Genomic DNA, 16,402 nt, shown 5'->3' with positions numbered 1-16,402 from the left:
AGGCTATTTCAAAGTTGCCCCGAGGTTACCATGAGCATATTCATTTTTCTTTTGAGACGGAGTCGCGCTCTGTCGCCCAGGCTGGAGTGCAGTGGCGCGATCTCCGCTCACTGCAAGCTCCGCCTCCCGGGTTCACACCATTCTCCTGCCTAAGCCTCCTGAGTAGCTGGGACCACAGGCACCCGCCACCACGCCCGGCTAATTTTTTGTATTTTTGGTAGAGATGAGGTTTCACCAGGATGGTCTCGTGTTAGCCAGGATGGTCTCGATCTCCTGACCTCGTGATCCACCCACCTTGGCCTCCCAAAGTGCTAGGATCACAGGCGTGAGCCACCGCGCCCGGCCAAGGATGTTCATTTTTCTAAAGCTGCACACTCCACTGGGCCCCGTTGGGACCCACCACACGTGTCACATCCAAGCTGGCCTCGAGAGGGCCCTCCAGACACCCCACTGACCCCGGCAGTGCATATTCCAGATGGGAATATAAAAAAAGAATCTCTCTCAGGGCTCAGGGTCAGCCTGACCAGGATAAAAATACAGGCACAGACCATTCCTAAATCCCAGCAGGCACCCTGGGCAAGAAAGTTTTCAGGGAAGATGTGGCTCCTGCCACCCCATCTGGGGGATGCTGGGTGAATTCCTGAACCTGAGTTCATTTCCTCGAATGAAAGGGGGGGTGCCAGCACCTAGGCTGTAAGGCTGTGAGTCACGGGGTGAATGAGTCAGCGCACACACAGCTTCAGAAGTGCCTAGCTACTATGTTTTATGATGATTTTACTTTTATTTATACTTTTTTACTTCTCTATATATTTTATCACGTTATTCTATGATAAAGACTAGTTATTGCCATTACTTCAGAAGTGGCCCAGCTTCCTAGAACTAGAGGCAAGAGCGTCCCCAGGCTCCTATGAACTCCTCCTCGGAGCCAGCCATCTGCACGGGACGGTGTGTTACTTTTTCTCACAGTCGAGCCCTTTCCAAACATTCAGAGCTCCCTCTAAGATTCATGACACATGTGTTTCACCTTGAATCCAAACAAGCCCTTGGCAGTGTTGGTGTGTTGTGGGCTAGGAAACTTCAGGAGCAACAGAGCCCAGTAACGAGCCCTTGATCACTGGCGCCTTTTTTTTTTTTTTTTAACCTGAGATGTAATTCAAATTCATTCACTTGAAAACTCAGTCGACGTGTGAACTAATTAAGGATCTAAGCGCCAGCTTCCAAGGGCCTGCCTGTCACTTCATGTGGTGTCACCGGCCCTCCCACTGTGAGACGCAAACGTCTCGCCTGTTCCGTGCCCCGCTGCGCTTCACACGGGGGTCCACGTGCAGCTCACGGGAGCTAATACCGCCACCTTCCACCCGCTGGCAAAATACAGCAGCATCCTCTTGAAAGAAATCCTGCTACTGTTTCCTCTGGGGAGAGGGGAAAGGTAGAGGAAAGGGAAAGAGAAAGGAAGAAGCCACCACTCCCCTGCCCGCCCCCACACCGGCTCCTGCACGAGGCCTCCCCAAGTGGACAGGAGCCCAGCAGCCTCCTGTCAGGAAGGGCCAGACATCCCAGCCATGACCCGAGCAAAGGCCCGCTGGACTTGGGACAGCCATGGCTGCCTGAGGGCTGCAGTCGGGAAGCCCTCAAATGCCAGGAGTCCATTCCACTTGGCCATGACCCTCGCGGGGTCCCCAGGTCTTTATTCTGGGTGAGCAGAAGGCAGAGCTGACTATGGACACCCCTTCCTTGGGCAAGACCCCTCATCTCTCTGGGTTTCCTCATCTGTAAGATGGGTGTGAGGAAGACAAGCTTGTCCCGCCTCACCAGGGTTACAGGACCAGCTCCCCACCTCCCATTCACTCACCAGACACCAAAAGCACCTGCTGTTTGCGAGGCAGTCAGCTGAGCTCTGAAGAAAAGGAGGTAGACCCACAAGGTTCCTGTCCTCAAGGGGCCTCCACTCCACCAGAAAGATGTGAACATACACAAGAGCTCACCCTTAGCACACCCACAATAAACACTGTCAAAGCTAAAGATGGAGGCCAGGACACTGTTCAAACAGGAAATGCAGGGAAAGCCTCTCTGACTTTTGCACAGAGAGCAACTGAGATCAGGTGTGTGGAAGGGCTTGGCACAGCGTGCCGTGCACACCTACTCCGAATGAAGGCTGATGGTGAGCGGAGGCAGCGCAGAAACAGAGGCACGGGGACTGCGTTCTGGGCATCCTGTGGCCTACGGCACCCACCAGAGAGGCTCTGTTGTCAACCCATCTTAGAGATGGGGAAACTGGGGCTTGGATGCTGAGTTGCCGAAAGTCATGCCTCAGGGGCGGGGGGGGGGGGGCCAGGGCTAAGTGACAGAGCCCCTGTGCATAAAGACCCTCAGAGAACCCGCTGTGAAGGCTGGCAGCAAGGACTACGCCAGCCAGAGCCTCCCCAGTCCCCTGGGACCACTCACTCCAATGGTGCCGCATCACCACCCTGAGCTGTGGTGGGCAGGTGAGGGGCTCCTCTCCTCGTGTCACAGGTCAGAGACGGGATGAGTCTTACTCAACACGAGGAGTGTGGCTGGCTCTGGGCCCAGATCTCTCCTGAGCCCTCGCCAGGAACCCCCTAAATGCTGAAAATGGCACTGGCTTCCCAGGGAACAGAAGCGGCAGTGTCTCTCCATGCAGAGGCAGAGATGGGCCGCCGCCTATTCCCACCGCTTGGATGCGCCCCGGGCTCAGGCTGTTCTCGGGGTGGTGAGGGGAGGGTAGCCCACTCCCTACAAGCAACATGTGAAGGGTCAGACCTGCAACAGGCTCTCCTGCCTCAGCAAGGCCCCAGGACTTTGCAGATGAGATCTCAGTTGTCCTCTTCTGACCCTGAAGTGGGTACAGTTCCTGAATGGGCAGGCTGGGGCCATGCCGTGTCACCTCCCTGTGGAGGCTGGGCCCCTCCCTAGCTCAGCAATAAAAGAGGTAAATCCTCTCCTAAGCCTGCCACCAGGGCTCGAAAATGTAAGGACATTCAAAAATCTGGAAGAACCCTCCAAATAACTTCCCGAATGGACCCAGGAGAAGACCCAATCTGGAGAAAGAGCCCAGAGCCCAGCTGGGCACCCTGGCCGCAAGCCCACAAAAGCCAGGACAACTGGGGAAAGAAACGTGCTGAGTTTTCGCCCTTCATAATAAATTGTTCCACTACTCTTGTGATCAAATATGGTTTGGTAATAACTGTTTTGGCAGCAAAAGACCCAAGTTCTTCTTCAATAATATAAAGCCAAGGGGACAAATGCAAATTCCAGTTCCCTAAAATGTTCCAGATGAGACAGCACTGATTCACCGAAGGCAAACCTTAGACCCTCATCAGAAAAAGACAATAAGGGTCACTGATTCAAGAATTACCTTCTTGGAGAGCACCAGTGGCCCCACAGAGAGCCGCCAAGAGTCACCAACCAAAAAAAAGAGAAAAGGAAAGAGATGGATGGAAAGCCCCAAGCTGCAGGGCTCTTCCCACGCAGAACCAGAACGCAAAGGAAACATGTGGACACCACAAAAAACAACCAACACCGCAGATGTGGACAGGTGCTGGGAGGAGGAGCAACAGGGGTCCCGAGTGGGAGTCAGCGCAGATGTGGACAGGCACCAGGAGGAGGAGGCACAGGGTCCCAAGTAGGAATCAGTCTTCCAGGGATGGTCAGGGATTGCACGCCGTGGCCGTGCTGCAAGCGCTCTCCCCAGCCCCCACTCCTGGACAGGTTGTTTTGAAGATGTTGAAATTAACTTTTAAGGCAAAGAGAATGATCTACGGGTTTCAAAGTCAATGGCATCACATATTTCAACATTCTCCAGGAAGCAGCCTCTCCTGGTAAATCCTGTCTCTGGTTACACCTCACAGAATCAGCCCTGCTCCCGGGCAACATCAAAGTCAGCTTCCCCTGGGAGCCCAGTGAGTATCTGCTCCCATCTTCTCCTTAATGAACAGCCATTCCGTAGGCTTCAAATACAGCCTGCCACTGTCTAAATTGTGTACATTCACACACACACACACACACACACAGCAGCTTCTGTCAGCTTGCGGGGCATCCATTTTGTAAGCAATGCAAATGAAAGCTGTGATCCAATCTGGGTGACCCTCCTTCTCCCCCACTTAGAATCAAAGCAGAGTTACTGGGGCCAGGGGCTGGGGGATGACGACACAGCCTTAGGAAGACCTGCCTCTAAAAAGAGTCAAGTCTTGTCCGTACCGGCAGAACTTAAAATTAAAAGGCAAGAGCAATGGCTCCTAGCAGCACTTTAAAAAGTTAAAATTGGCTGGGTAGAGTGGCTCACGCCTGTAATCCCAGCGCTTTGGGAGGCTGAGGTGTGTGGATCACTTGAGGTCAGGAGTTGGAAACCAGCCTGGCCAACATGGCAAAACCCCGTCTCTACTAAGAATACAAAAATTAGCCAGGCATGCTGGCATGTGACTGTAATCCCAGCTACCAGTTAACTCAGGAGGCTGAGGCAGGAGAACTGCTTGAACCTGGGAAGCAGAGGTTGCAGTGAGCTGAGATTGAGCCATTGCATTCCAGCCTGGGTGACAGAGAGACTCAGTCTCAAAAAAATAAATAAATAAATAAAAAGTTAAAATTAATGTTCTCATTAAAAATTTTGAGAATACACTAAAACCAGGGGGTAGCAGGGAGAAGCCAGTTGGACCTGCAGGGCTGGGCCCGCTAACCCTCCGAACATGGGTATTTAGCAGAAGTTGCTTTAAATGCAGTCTCAGGAAGGGTAGGAAAAAGGATGGCAGGGAGAGGATGGCGTTGCTAGGCAACGTGGACAAACGATATATAAAGCACCAGCAAGCTGCTCAGATGTAAGCGCCCCTCAATGTGTGGGCTCGTGGGGCGATGGCTGCGGTCTCCTCGCTGGCGGGAGATGGCCATACCGGGATGCCCTTGGTTTCCAGGATGAGGCTGGGCACATGTCGCGCAGACAAGCCCACGCGGATGGCGTCACGGATCCTCTTAACCAAGTCAGGCTGGAAGGCGTGCCTGGAGGCCATCTTCAGGAAGAGGATTACCCTCTCCTCCCTGCACTTGTTATACTGGGGGACACACAGGCTGTCCTCCACCTCCTCGAAGGATTCCACTGTGGAGACAGGAGAGGGTGCACATTCATGCAGGGGGCCCCTCAGTGTGGGGTCGGGCCTCACAGCAACCCGGCAGAGCAGGAGGGGCAGGCTGGGTCACCCCCAAGCCTACCAGGGTGCCTGTGTTATCCCAGTCCACCCGGGAGGAGTGCCTTGGAGGGACATTTGCTGAGGAAGCCGTCTCACAAGTGGAAGAAAACTCATCACTGGGGAGGCAGACAGAGCTTCAGTTTGGCAGGATGGGTGATGGTCTACCAGGAGGCCAGGTGTGGGCCTTACTTAATGAGAAATTAGTTCAAGCTAAAAAAGAGGGCCGGGCATGGTGGCTCACGCTTGTAATCCCAGCACTCTGGGAGGCTGAGGTGGGAGGATCACTGAAGTCCAGGAGATTGAGACCAGCCTGGACAACATAGGGAGACTTTGTCTCTACAAAAAATTAAAAACTAAGTTAGGCATGGTGACACACGCCTGGAGACACAGCTACTCGGGAAGCTGAGGCAGGAGGATCGCCTGAGCCCAGGAGGTCGAGGCTACAGTGAGCTATGATTGCGCCACTGCCCCCCAGCCTGGACAACAGAGTGAGACCCTGTCGGCCTCCCAAAAAAGGAAGCAGGTGGCTGGGCACAGTGGCTCACACCTGTAATTCCAACACTTTGGGTGGCCTAAGTGGGTTGATTACTTGAGCTCAGGAGTTTGAGACCAGCCTGGCCAACATGGCAAAACCTCATCTCTACAAAAAATACAAAAATTAGCTGGGCATAGTGGTGCACACCTGTAGACCCAGCTACTCAGGAGGCTGAGGTGAGAGGATTGCTTGAGCCCAGGAGGCGGAGGTTGTAGTGAGCTGAGATCACACTACTGCACTCCAGCCTGTGTAAGAGAGTAAGACCCTGTCTCAAAAAAAAATAAATAAATAAAAAGGAAGCAGGTGCCTGTGGTGGGGACTCCACTGGAGGGAGGAACAAAGGCTAGAATCAGACATCAGGATTTGTCTACCCTGGCCACACAAATGACCCTGACATAAGTTTAGGACTCTGACCGAAGCACTAGCGTACGAGGCCACCTGACTGACTCTACGGCCTGGGCTGGGTCTGGGTCCCTGGGCCGGGGAGTTTGAAGGCCCACAGGTGACTCCACTGTACAGCTGTGAGACCCACAGGCCTACACTCTCTGTGCTTGGTGTCCTGCATGATGCTGTGTGACCTTCAGCAATCCTGAACCCTCTCTGTGCTTCTGGTTTCTTCAACCATAAAGAGTAGACACAAGTTGGCCGGGCGTGGTGGCTCATGCCTGTAATCCCAGCACTTTGGGAGGCCGAGGCAGGTGGATCACTTGAGGTCAGAAGTTCGAGACCAGCCTGGCCAACACGGTGAAACCCCATCTCTACTGAAAATACAAAAACTAGCTGGGCATGGTGGTGCATGTCTATAATCCCAGCTACTGAGGAGGCAGAGGTTGCAGTGAGCCAAGATCGCGCTCCAGCCTGGGTGACGAAGCGAGACTCTGCCTCCAAAAAAAAAAAAAAAAAAAAAAAGAATAAATAGACACAAGTAACCAGCCCGGCAGAGCTCACCAGGAGGATGAGCTATAATGAGGAAGGGGATGGGCAAAGGGACCTTAAAGACCCCATTTGAGGTTTTATGAGGACGGCAGTGTGGGCAAGGTATGTTCTGGAAAGGAGGTCAGGCTCACAAACGTCCACTGTCACACCAGAGACCAAGGGGCCAGAGTTATGCCAAAGGTGGGGCCTTTGGAAAGGGCCCCTGGGGCTCCCGCCAGGACCCTCCTCCTTCCTGGAGACTGGAGAACGCTCAGGGAGGGGAAGCACGTACCAATGTTATAGATTTCCGAGCTGCCGAACCGCACCCCGTTGGGGTTGAGTGTGCCATCACTGGAAAGAGAGACGAGGTCAGGGCCGCACCGCAGCTCTGGAGTGAGGCAAGTCCCAGGGGTCCCATGGGAGGGCAGTCACCCCCCACTTCCCCATGGCATCCCCCAGGACTAGTCACGGACACTCCCCTCCCCAGCTCCTTGCCCTGCCACCCAGCTCTTTCTCCCTCTCAGGTTAAAGCTCTACATCGAGGGAGGCAGGAACATCTATCATCTCACTCCCTTCCCACCTGCACACGTGTCCCCCATTGCAGGTGTGGATGCTATTGTGCCTTTGCTGTGGAACCCCCATCCTGACACTCCCTACCCGAGAACCCCATCGGGAAGGAAGCTGGCACAGAGATGCCCCGCCCCAGGAATGACACAGGAAGGGTCCAAGATGGGGGACAGTCAGCCATGTTGCAGACTGAGCAGACAATGCTTCCTCGGAGGGGGTCTTCAGGCCCAGGAATGGTGTGTGCATGGGCACAGGGGAGGGGAAGCATGGCGCACCAGCCGGTGGGGGCTGGGGGGTCCCAGACACCAGCAGAGGTGTGGGTGGTGTGGACACCCTGGTGCTGAAGTGGAGTGGGGTGCCCAGGAAGGGGGTCACTGACTTTTACAGAAAGCGCTTCCTCCCCCCACCCCCATGCCTCTGGAAGGTGGGGCTCTGGGGAAGAAAATCCGACTCCGCAGCCCTTACCTCCGGCCAAGCATGACGATGCCTCCGGTCTTGGGGTTGATTCTGCAGTAGTCGCCATGAGCCCAGATACCTGCAAGGACAGCAGAGGCGCCCAGTCATCCCGAGGAGAAGGGGCCGTGACAGGCTGCCTGGACAGAAGCTGGGTGTAGGTCCGCAGACATCACTGGGGCCCAGAGGCAGGTCTGGTGTGGGGCTGGGGGCCGGAGGGAGCCAGACTGTTCCTGCCCCAAGGAACATGCCCTCTAGTGGGGCTGCTGCCCAGGCAGCTCTGACACAGCCGGCGAGGAGGAACACAGCTCCTCAGGCACCAGCAAGGACCTGGGAATTCACAGAGGGCAGGACCAAGCTCGGCCAGGCCACTGGGGGTCAACAGGAGTGTCTGGAGACAACCCTGAGTGTAGCACAGGAAAGAATAAGCCATGTCTTGGGAAGCAAGAGTGGCTGGGGCAGCGGAGGGCACAGGGTGTGCAGAGGTTGGGGCCAGATCTTGGAATGGAATACACAAGCTCATAACCAGGAAGGAGGCTACTGCAACAGTCCCAGTCATGCAGGCTTGAACCAAAGCATTAGCCACATGGACAGAGAGCCGATTAGCAGGTAAAACCCAGGGGATGAGGAGACGGGGAAGAGGAAAGAGCCAGGGGTGACAGCAACACAGTGTCAGCAGGCTACGTGAGTGGCCACATGTGCAGCTGTTCAGAGAAGGCCTGCGTGCTGGGGTGGCACCATGAAGCTGATGGACCAAAGGGATCAAACCCCAGCTTTGGATGCAGCCTCTAAGGAGAGAGGTTCCTTTGCCACATCCTCCACCCAGGAGCCAAACAGTGAAGAGAAGCTGCACAGCCGAGAGAGTCACCAACACAGCCGAGAGAGTCACCAAGGGAGCAGTTAACCAGCTGGGGGCCGCCTCCTGCTGACACCCACCCCCCAGCCCTTGATCAGCCACACTGAGGGGAACTGGCTGGCCGTAATCAAAAGCGCATCTCTGCCGTTTTGTAATGCCAGAAGTCATCTGCCTCAGCAGCAGGCTGGCCTCCTGCAATAACGCCCCGAAGATTTCCTGCGATCCGGGAAGGGAAAACAGTAAAGAAGCCAGCTTCTGTGTCTTCACTGACGGGCGGCAGCCTCGGAAGGCATCTCCTCCCTCCCAAATCTCGAGACACTTCTCCACTCTGTGGCAAGAGCTAACCCAAACAGCTCATGACTCAACAGCTACCTAGTCTATTCACGCGTTCATGTGACATCGTGAAGGAGACGCTGCCACAAGCCACCACCAAGCCTTCTATGGGGACGAAGACCAAGGGGACTGTGTACAGGAGTGCGTGGTCCCTGGGAGGCAGCTGAAGAGAATGAAATGAGCCCTAAGCTACTTATTCCAATGCAAAAAAAACAGAATTGCAGGCCTTCAGGTCTTTCCTCCCGCCTCCCCAAGCTAGAGAATGAAACCAATTCTTTCTCATTGGACTTTGAAAAGATTCACATACACAAATAAGGAAAAAAAAAATCCACTCCTAGGCTTGCAATTGATGTGCCTGGCTTCTGCAGGGCCACACCTGTATGGCTACTCAGCAAAATGAGTTTATGAATGGCAGACCTGGGAAGATGAGAGCTGCAAGCCGGTGCCGCTCACCTGGGAATCCTGCCTCATTCTGGAACTTCAGTGCCAGCAACAACATACAGTCTTGTTTGCCTGGAGTTAGATCTCCCTTTAATCGGATGGGAAATTTCTGGGTTTTCTGGGCCATCTGTAGTACTGTGCCCTAATTACTGAGACCCCGGAAATGCAGAGAAAAAGGAGGATGTAAATCCACTCTGAAGAAATGTTTTTTGTGGAAACTTCCCCGACACACTTTGATCCCTTGCAAAGCCACGCTGAGAGGAGGAATCCACTAGTGGCTGGCTCCAGGGCACCACAGAGGAAGTGGCCTGATGGCAAAACAAAGCCGCAGAAACAAAGTCTTCCTTTCTAAAGCAGACTGAACAGATTTAGATCATTCTCATTCTTCGAGGCACTGACTTAAGCTTCGAGTCTCCTGGGAGCTGAGGCGAAAGTGGAAATACGGTGGGAACAGGTGACTGCCGATAACAGACCAGGCCTGTTTGGAATGTGGCATCTGCAATGACCTAAATCTTAAGTCTGCTTTTACTTTCTTTTAAAATTTTAAGTTTTTAAAAATAATAAAAAGCGGTCAGGCCTGATGGCTCATGCCTGTAATCCCAGCACTTGGGGAGGCCGAGGTGGGTGGATCACAAAGGAGTTTGAGACCAACCTGGCCAACATAGTGAAACCCCGTCTCCACTAAAAATACAAAAATTAGCTGGGCGTGGTAGCGCGCACCTATAATCCCAGCTACTTCTGCCTACTTCTGAGGCAGAAGAAGCTGAGATCGTGCCACTGCACCCCAGCCTGGGCAACAGAGCAAGATACCATCTCAAAAAATAAAAATAAAAAGCCATAAAGAAAACCAAAATGGGCTCATAATCTCACCACTCATATAAGCCCTTATTCACACTCATTATTCATTTATTCACACAATCACACATATATACTTCCTTTTTAAAATTTACACAAGGCTGGGTGTGGCGGCTCATGCTAGTAATTCTGGCACTTGAGGAGGCTGAGGCAGGAGGCTTGCTTGAGCTCAAGAGTTCGAGACCAGCCTGGTCAACATAGAGAGACCTCATCTCTACAAAAAATACAAAAATTAACCAGGCATGGTAGCACACACCTGTAGTCCCAGCTACTTAGGAGGCTGAGGCAGGAGGATCCTTTGAGCCCTGGAGATTAAGGCTGCAGTGAGCGGAGACCACAGCACTACACTCCAGCCCAGGGCCAGAGACCCTGTCTCTAAAATAAAAAAATTAAAATTTACACCAAAGGGATGCTACGTCCTCTGTTCTTAAACTCTCATTTTCACTTACTAACATCCTGGGTATCTTTCCATACCAGCACATGGCCTGTTTACATTTTCACCTGGCATCATTTTTTAAGGTAACGATGTTCATAAACCCACTCTGAGTTGTGGAAAGGAAGGCTTGCTCTTGTTGCTTGGTTTTGCCATCACGCCATTTCCTATACAGCCCAAGAATCTCTCAGCGCTGGTGCTTGAGGAGGGGTCTAAGTGCAGCCTATGTTCACCCTGTCCATGATAAACAGCTTCAGATCTCATTATCTGATCTGCCTTTGTCTTTCCATATTTATTCATATCTCTCACCTACACCCAGGAAGTATCGGAGGAAGCTACCTTTAAAACTGACTTCATGATAGGATTATTCAAAGAGAAGAAAAATCTTACTCTAAAGGTAAGAGGACTACAAAAACAAAGCAATGATTTCAGCTCTGAGTTTCCTGGCAGCCAAGGCAAAAATGGAAATATAACACGTCACAAAGTACTTGTCTTCTCCAAGAAGGAATATCAGTTTCAAAAAAAGATTATTCTGAAATTAATCCTGAGAGACATCTATCACATGAACCCTTGCACATGTGACAAAAAAAGTGACAGAAAAGAGAGTTTTCAAAGAGCAATATTACAGAAGATGAAGGGCCATCATTTGTTGGATGGATCCTCAAGCTGAGATTCTAATCCTTTTGGCCTCTCCTCCCAAGGCAGGAGGCCCTGCCCTCCTCTTCAGGGTCATCTGAAGAGTGTTTCTCTACATCCACTCTTGCTTTTCTGCATTCGTCTGTCTGCACAGCTGCTCACGGCAGGAGCCAAGGTGGGGCATAGGTGCAGCAGGGATGCAGTGGAGGCTGAGCCACCCCTGGGGGGATGCCCCACACTGCTGCAGGAAGGCACTATTCCAGGTACAATGGCTTTAACGGTGACACGCAAACACGCAAGGCAGGAAGGATACCTGGCAAATCCTACCACTTGCCACCTTCTGATTCTCCATACGTGATCTGTGCTAAACCACATTACCTTTTGAGAGACTGCAGAAAGCAAGTACTGAGTATAAATAACTCTGGAACAGAAGGCTTGCTAAACGATGAATTATATAGCAGCAATAACTCGAGACTGCTTATGAAATAAGATTAGAGGGAGGCAGGAATCAGAGCTTTAAATAAAAGCCTTCCCTGCTTTGGGGCAAGGCACCACTCAAAAGACGACACCCAAGGGTGTCAGTCTATGTGAGAGTGACGTGTCGGGTTGTAAATTCTTCCACTGCAAAAGCGCTCTTCCTCCAGCATCTCCATGAGGACTGGATGATGGTGAGAGACACGAAGGAAGAGACCCGAGCCAGACACCACTTCCCCATGCTGCTCCTCGTGAACAGGCAGGCATCACCCTGTTTCAGCGAGTGGGCCCTGCACCCTCCACCCTCCCACATGCAAACCAGAGGCTCGTGCCAGCTCCCAGCAGCAGGGGCTGGGGCCGAGAGGCTCTGGGCAGAGGTGGCTGAGATTCAACTAAACCAGATTACAGTTGCACACGATAGCTTCAAGCTGAAGACAACAAGATATTGATCAAAAATTCATTATCCCCCCACTGGTGGAATGAGCTATAAGCAGCTTCTCTAAGCCCTGGTGGGGGAAGGAAGAGGGGAGGGGCACGATGGTACAGAATTAGACACAGAAGGCCCAGCCAAGGCAGAGGCTGGCCAGCTCTGTCTGCATCTCTCCAACCGACCTGGGAATTTGGAGAAATACGCCTTCCTGTACTTGTTGCCGTTCTCATCGTTCCAGAAGTGTGTGGGCTGGCAAGGGATCGGCTTAGTACACACCAGCTCACCGCTCTCTCCCCAGACCGCCTTTCCTGGTATGGGAGAATTAAAAATAAGCCCAACACACACCACAGCCACACACCCTGGCTTTCTCTCTCTCTTTCTTAAGCTATTACTTATTATGCAATATTCCAGACATATACAAAGGTACAGAGATGGTCTACGCCCCACACACCGGTCACGGCAGCCTAATAATGCGTTCCTCCCAGATGAAGTCCCCTCCCTGTGTGCTCCCCAAAATCGCTGTCTCGGACGTAGTGATTTGTTATTCCCATGTGTGTTAACATTTCTGCTCCATCCGCACGCATCCTTGAATAGCATATGTCGTCACTCTGCATGCCTTTGAACACACACACACTGTCCTTCTATGTGTCCCGCGTCTTCCTGTGCTCACTCAGCATGACATCTGGGCTCGTTTGGGCTACTAGGGCTCACTCTGGTTCATTCATATTCACCACTTGGTCATTCTCCACATGTGATCACAGAGTTTCTTCCTCCCAAAGATGGACATTTCTATTGTTCCCAATTTTGTTTTCCATTACAAATCATGGGGCACTACAAACATTCTTGCATGGATCACAAGTAAGTCTTCTGGGAGTGGAATTCCCAGATCACAGGGCACATATGCACATTCAGCTTCACTGACTCCTCCCACATTGCTCTGCAGAGCAGGTGCACTGAGCCCTGCTCACCCCTCCTAGCACAGCTGGATTTCTAGCTGCCAGGCCCAGCATAGCGGGAGACTATCCCTTCAATGACCAGGTCCTCAGAAGCTCAGAGCTGGCTACTGCCTGTGTATCCAGCACCAGGGTTCAGATGCAGGGCAACGACCACCCACCTGCCCACTGTTCCCGAGCACACAGCTCTCCATCTGTCCTCCAGCTCGGCCCTGACCTCTCAGAGGCTGGGGACCAGAAGCCCGGTGGGTGTTAAACCAAGCTGGGGGGAAAGGACGTCACACTGCAAGTTACAGGGGCCTCCCCTCCGAGGGCTGTTTTGGAGAACTATGACCAAGCAAAGTTACATATCCGAACGCTCCCAAGCTCCCAACTCACGCCTAATCACAGAAAGAAACAGTTGGTGGAGCCATCACCTTCCTCGTTCCACGCTTCCACGGCCATGCCCAGGTTCCGGGCCTGAATCTCCCCTTTATACACAGGAAGAGAAAAATTGTGGCCCATGAAGCAGGAGATGATGTCGGTGCCTCCTGCAAGCAATGGCAAAGGGAGATTCAAAATTCAGAAGCCCAAGACAAATTGTGTTAAATTAGTGAGCAACAAAGGAGAAAGTGCCAAGAGGACAAATATCTACTCTCCCAGACAAACACTGCAACATCCCAGACAGGTGGGGCATCTTTTCAGGGAGCAGTGGGAGAGGTGATATGGAAATTAGAATGAACCCCCCCACATCTAGTGATTGACGTTTTAGCCGAGCCTTCCTGCCAGAGGATCCGCTAAGTAAATGACCTCCTGTGGTCATGCTGAAATTCAAGACTCAGGATCACAGAAAATGGAAGCTTTGCCTGTGATACCTACCTGGCGGGCACTGCCTAGACGGACCTGTCACATGGGAAGGCTTGAGTGCCATGGTTTACGTGGATTCAATGGTTGGAAAAACAGAAATGTGGCCGGGCGCGGTGGCTGATGCCTATAATCCTAGCACTTTGGGAGGCTAAGGTGGGCAGATTGCCTGAGCTAAGGAGTTCGAGACAAGCCTAGGTGACATGGTGAGACCCCATCTCTACTAAAAATACAAAAAAATTAGCCAGGCGTGGTGGCGCGTGCCTGTAATCCCAGCTACTCAGGAGGCTGAGGCACAAGAATCGCTTGAACCCGGCAGGCGGAGGTTGCAGTGAGCCAAGATTGTGCCACTGCACTCCAGCCTGGGCAACAGAGCAAGATTCTGTCAAAACAAACAAACAAACAAAAAGTTCCCAGCTGCAAGATCATGGAGTGTGATTTTATTTCTTCCTTCAGGCAGAGAATAAAATGTGATGTCTTCTCTGCCATTTCATGTCACTGACTGATGTGTCCCAAGAAAATGAGTGAGTCACGTTCGTTTCTGCCACCATCAAGGTTGAGCAGGGCTCCTGACCTCCTTCCTGCTGCTCACCCTGCTGGTGGGAATGGCTCAGACCCCCCACCTCAGGCCGAGGAACCAACAGTGGGGAGGAAGGCGGGGGGGTCGGCCTCAGGCTTTGGGCAAATGGCACCTTTTTTTTTTTTTTTTTTTTTTTTAGACGGAGTTTCGCCCTTGTTGCCCAGGCTGGAGTGCAATGGCACGATCTCGGCTCACTGCAACTTCCACCTCCCAGGTTCAAGCGATTCTCCTGCCTCAGCCTCCCTAGTAGCTGGGATTACAGGCATGTGCCACCATGCCCAGCTAATTTTGTATAAATGGCACCTCTTAAAGAGGTGCTTCGAGAGTATGTTTTTAAATCACAAGGAGAAAAATCAGAACTACAAATATGTAAAAATAAATTAAAAGTGACCCAGGCCAGGCACAGTGGCTCATGCCTGTAATCCCATCATTTTGGGAGGCCAAGGTGAGAGAATCACTCGAGCTTAGGAGTTCAAGAACAGCCTGGGCAACATGGTGGAACCCCGTCTCTACAAAAAATAAAAAAACATAGCTGAGCATGGTGGCGTGCACCTGTGGTCCTAGCTACTCAGGAGGCTGAGGTGGGAGGATCACTTGAGCCCAGGAGGTGGAGGCTGCAGTGAGCCTTGATCGCGTCACTGTGCACTCCAGCCTGGGCAACAGAGCAAAACCCTGTCTTTAAAAAAAAAAAAAAAGTGACCGAAAGATTTCTATGGGCAGCAATGGAATCAACTCTTAAGTCCCGTGAAGGGGAATTGAGGTGTATACCCTAAACTACATCTGTGTAAAAATGGGGTGCTCTCGCCCCATTTACACACACTCACACACACTCAAGCACACATGCTCACCTACGCACAGAACATCTCTGAAGGGATCGACGTCGGCTTCCTTGGGGAAGGGGGCGGCAGCAGTGAGGACATCTTTGTGGACTCTGAATTTTTTACCAAGTGCATGAACCATTTTCTAAAGCACCACTTTATGTTAAGAAAAAAGTTATGAGAAAAAATGCACTTGGGGGCCAGACACAGTGGCTCATGCCTGTAATCCCAGCACTTTGGGAGGCCAAGGTAGGTGGATCACCTGAGGTCAGGAGTTCGAGACCAGCCTGACCAACACAGTGAAATCCCATCTCTACTAAAAATATAGAAAAATTAGCTGGGCTTGGTGGCACATGCCTGTAATCCCAGCTACTTGGGAGGCTGAGGCACAAGAACTGCTTGAACCCAGGAGGTAGAGGTTACAGTGAGCTAAGATTGCACCCACTGCACTCCAGCCTGGGTGACAGAGCAAGATTCTGTCCCAAAAAAAAAAAAAAAAAAAAAAAAAAATTACTCTTGGAATCCACATATAATACACCCATATATATACATACATGAGTGTGCATGTACACATCCATATATACCTGTTTTCCACCTGCAAAAATGACCGCACCTTGTAATTCTGCAATCTGATGTTTTCATTCATCGTGGCCATGTTTCAATGTCCATCAGTGTATTTCATGCACTTCTAATGGCTGCATAAATTAAGACTGTACCCTAAATTATTCAATCAATTTCCTTCTGCTGGGCATATAGGTAGTGTCTATTTTTTACTTATATAAACAATGTTGCAATATTTGTCCTTCCATATAGTGGATTCTCACTATTTGCAGAATCTATTTTGGGGAATTTGCCTACTCACTAAAATGTATGTTACACCTCCAGATCTATACTCTGGAGCTTTTGCGGTCACTCTCAGACATTGCAGAGCAGTCAAAACCCTAAGTCACCCAGGCACATTCCCACTGAGGTCACACAAGGTGACACAGCCTCCCTGCCTCGCTCTCACACACAGGAGCCCGGGGCAGGGTGCTCTCTCCCCGGGCGTGGCATCCCAGCTCTGGCACCTGACAGTTGGGCAG

At 51.8% G+C, this 16,402-nt stretch overlaps 1 protein-coding gene across 5 annotated transcripts in view; it reads right to left on the bottom strand.

Moving 5' to 3' along the window:
• Positions 1-16,402, bottom strand: part of AACS (acetoacetyl-CoA synthetase) — a 79,013-nt gene that overhangs the window by 1,540 nt on the left and 61,071 nt on the right. For 3 of the 5 annotated variants that reach the window (XM_054443498.2, XM_054443500.2, XM_054443501.2), the window contains 4 exons: positions 13,496-13,609; positions 12,309-12,434; positions 7,681-7,750; positions 6,941-6,999 (listed from right to left, as the gene is read on the bottom strand). In XM_054443498.2, the coding sequence (XP_054299473.1) occupies positions 6,941-6,999; positions 7,681-7,750; positions 12,309-12,434; positions 13,496-13,609 (369 nt within the window). Of the gene's footprint in view, positions 1-4,904; positions 5,108-6,940; positions 7,000-7,680; positions 7,751-12,308; positions 12,435-13,495; positions 13,610-16,402 lie in introns of all 5 variants that reach the window. The other 2 variants (XM_054443497.2, XM_054443496.2) reach the window with 1 other exon arrangement.

Source organism: Pongo pygmaeus, chromosome 10, assembly GCF_028885625.2.
Source record: "Pongo pygmaeus isolate AG05252 chromosome 10, NHGRI_mPonPyg2-v2.0_pri, whole genome shotgun sequence".
Taxonomy (NCBI): domain Eukaryota; kingdom Metazoa; phylum Chordata; class Mammalia; order Primates; family Hominidae; genus Pongo; species Pongo pygmaeus.
The sequence above is the reverse complement of the archived record's forward strand: the minus strand, read 5'-3'. Positions and strand labels throughout refer to the sequence as shown.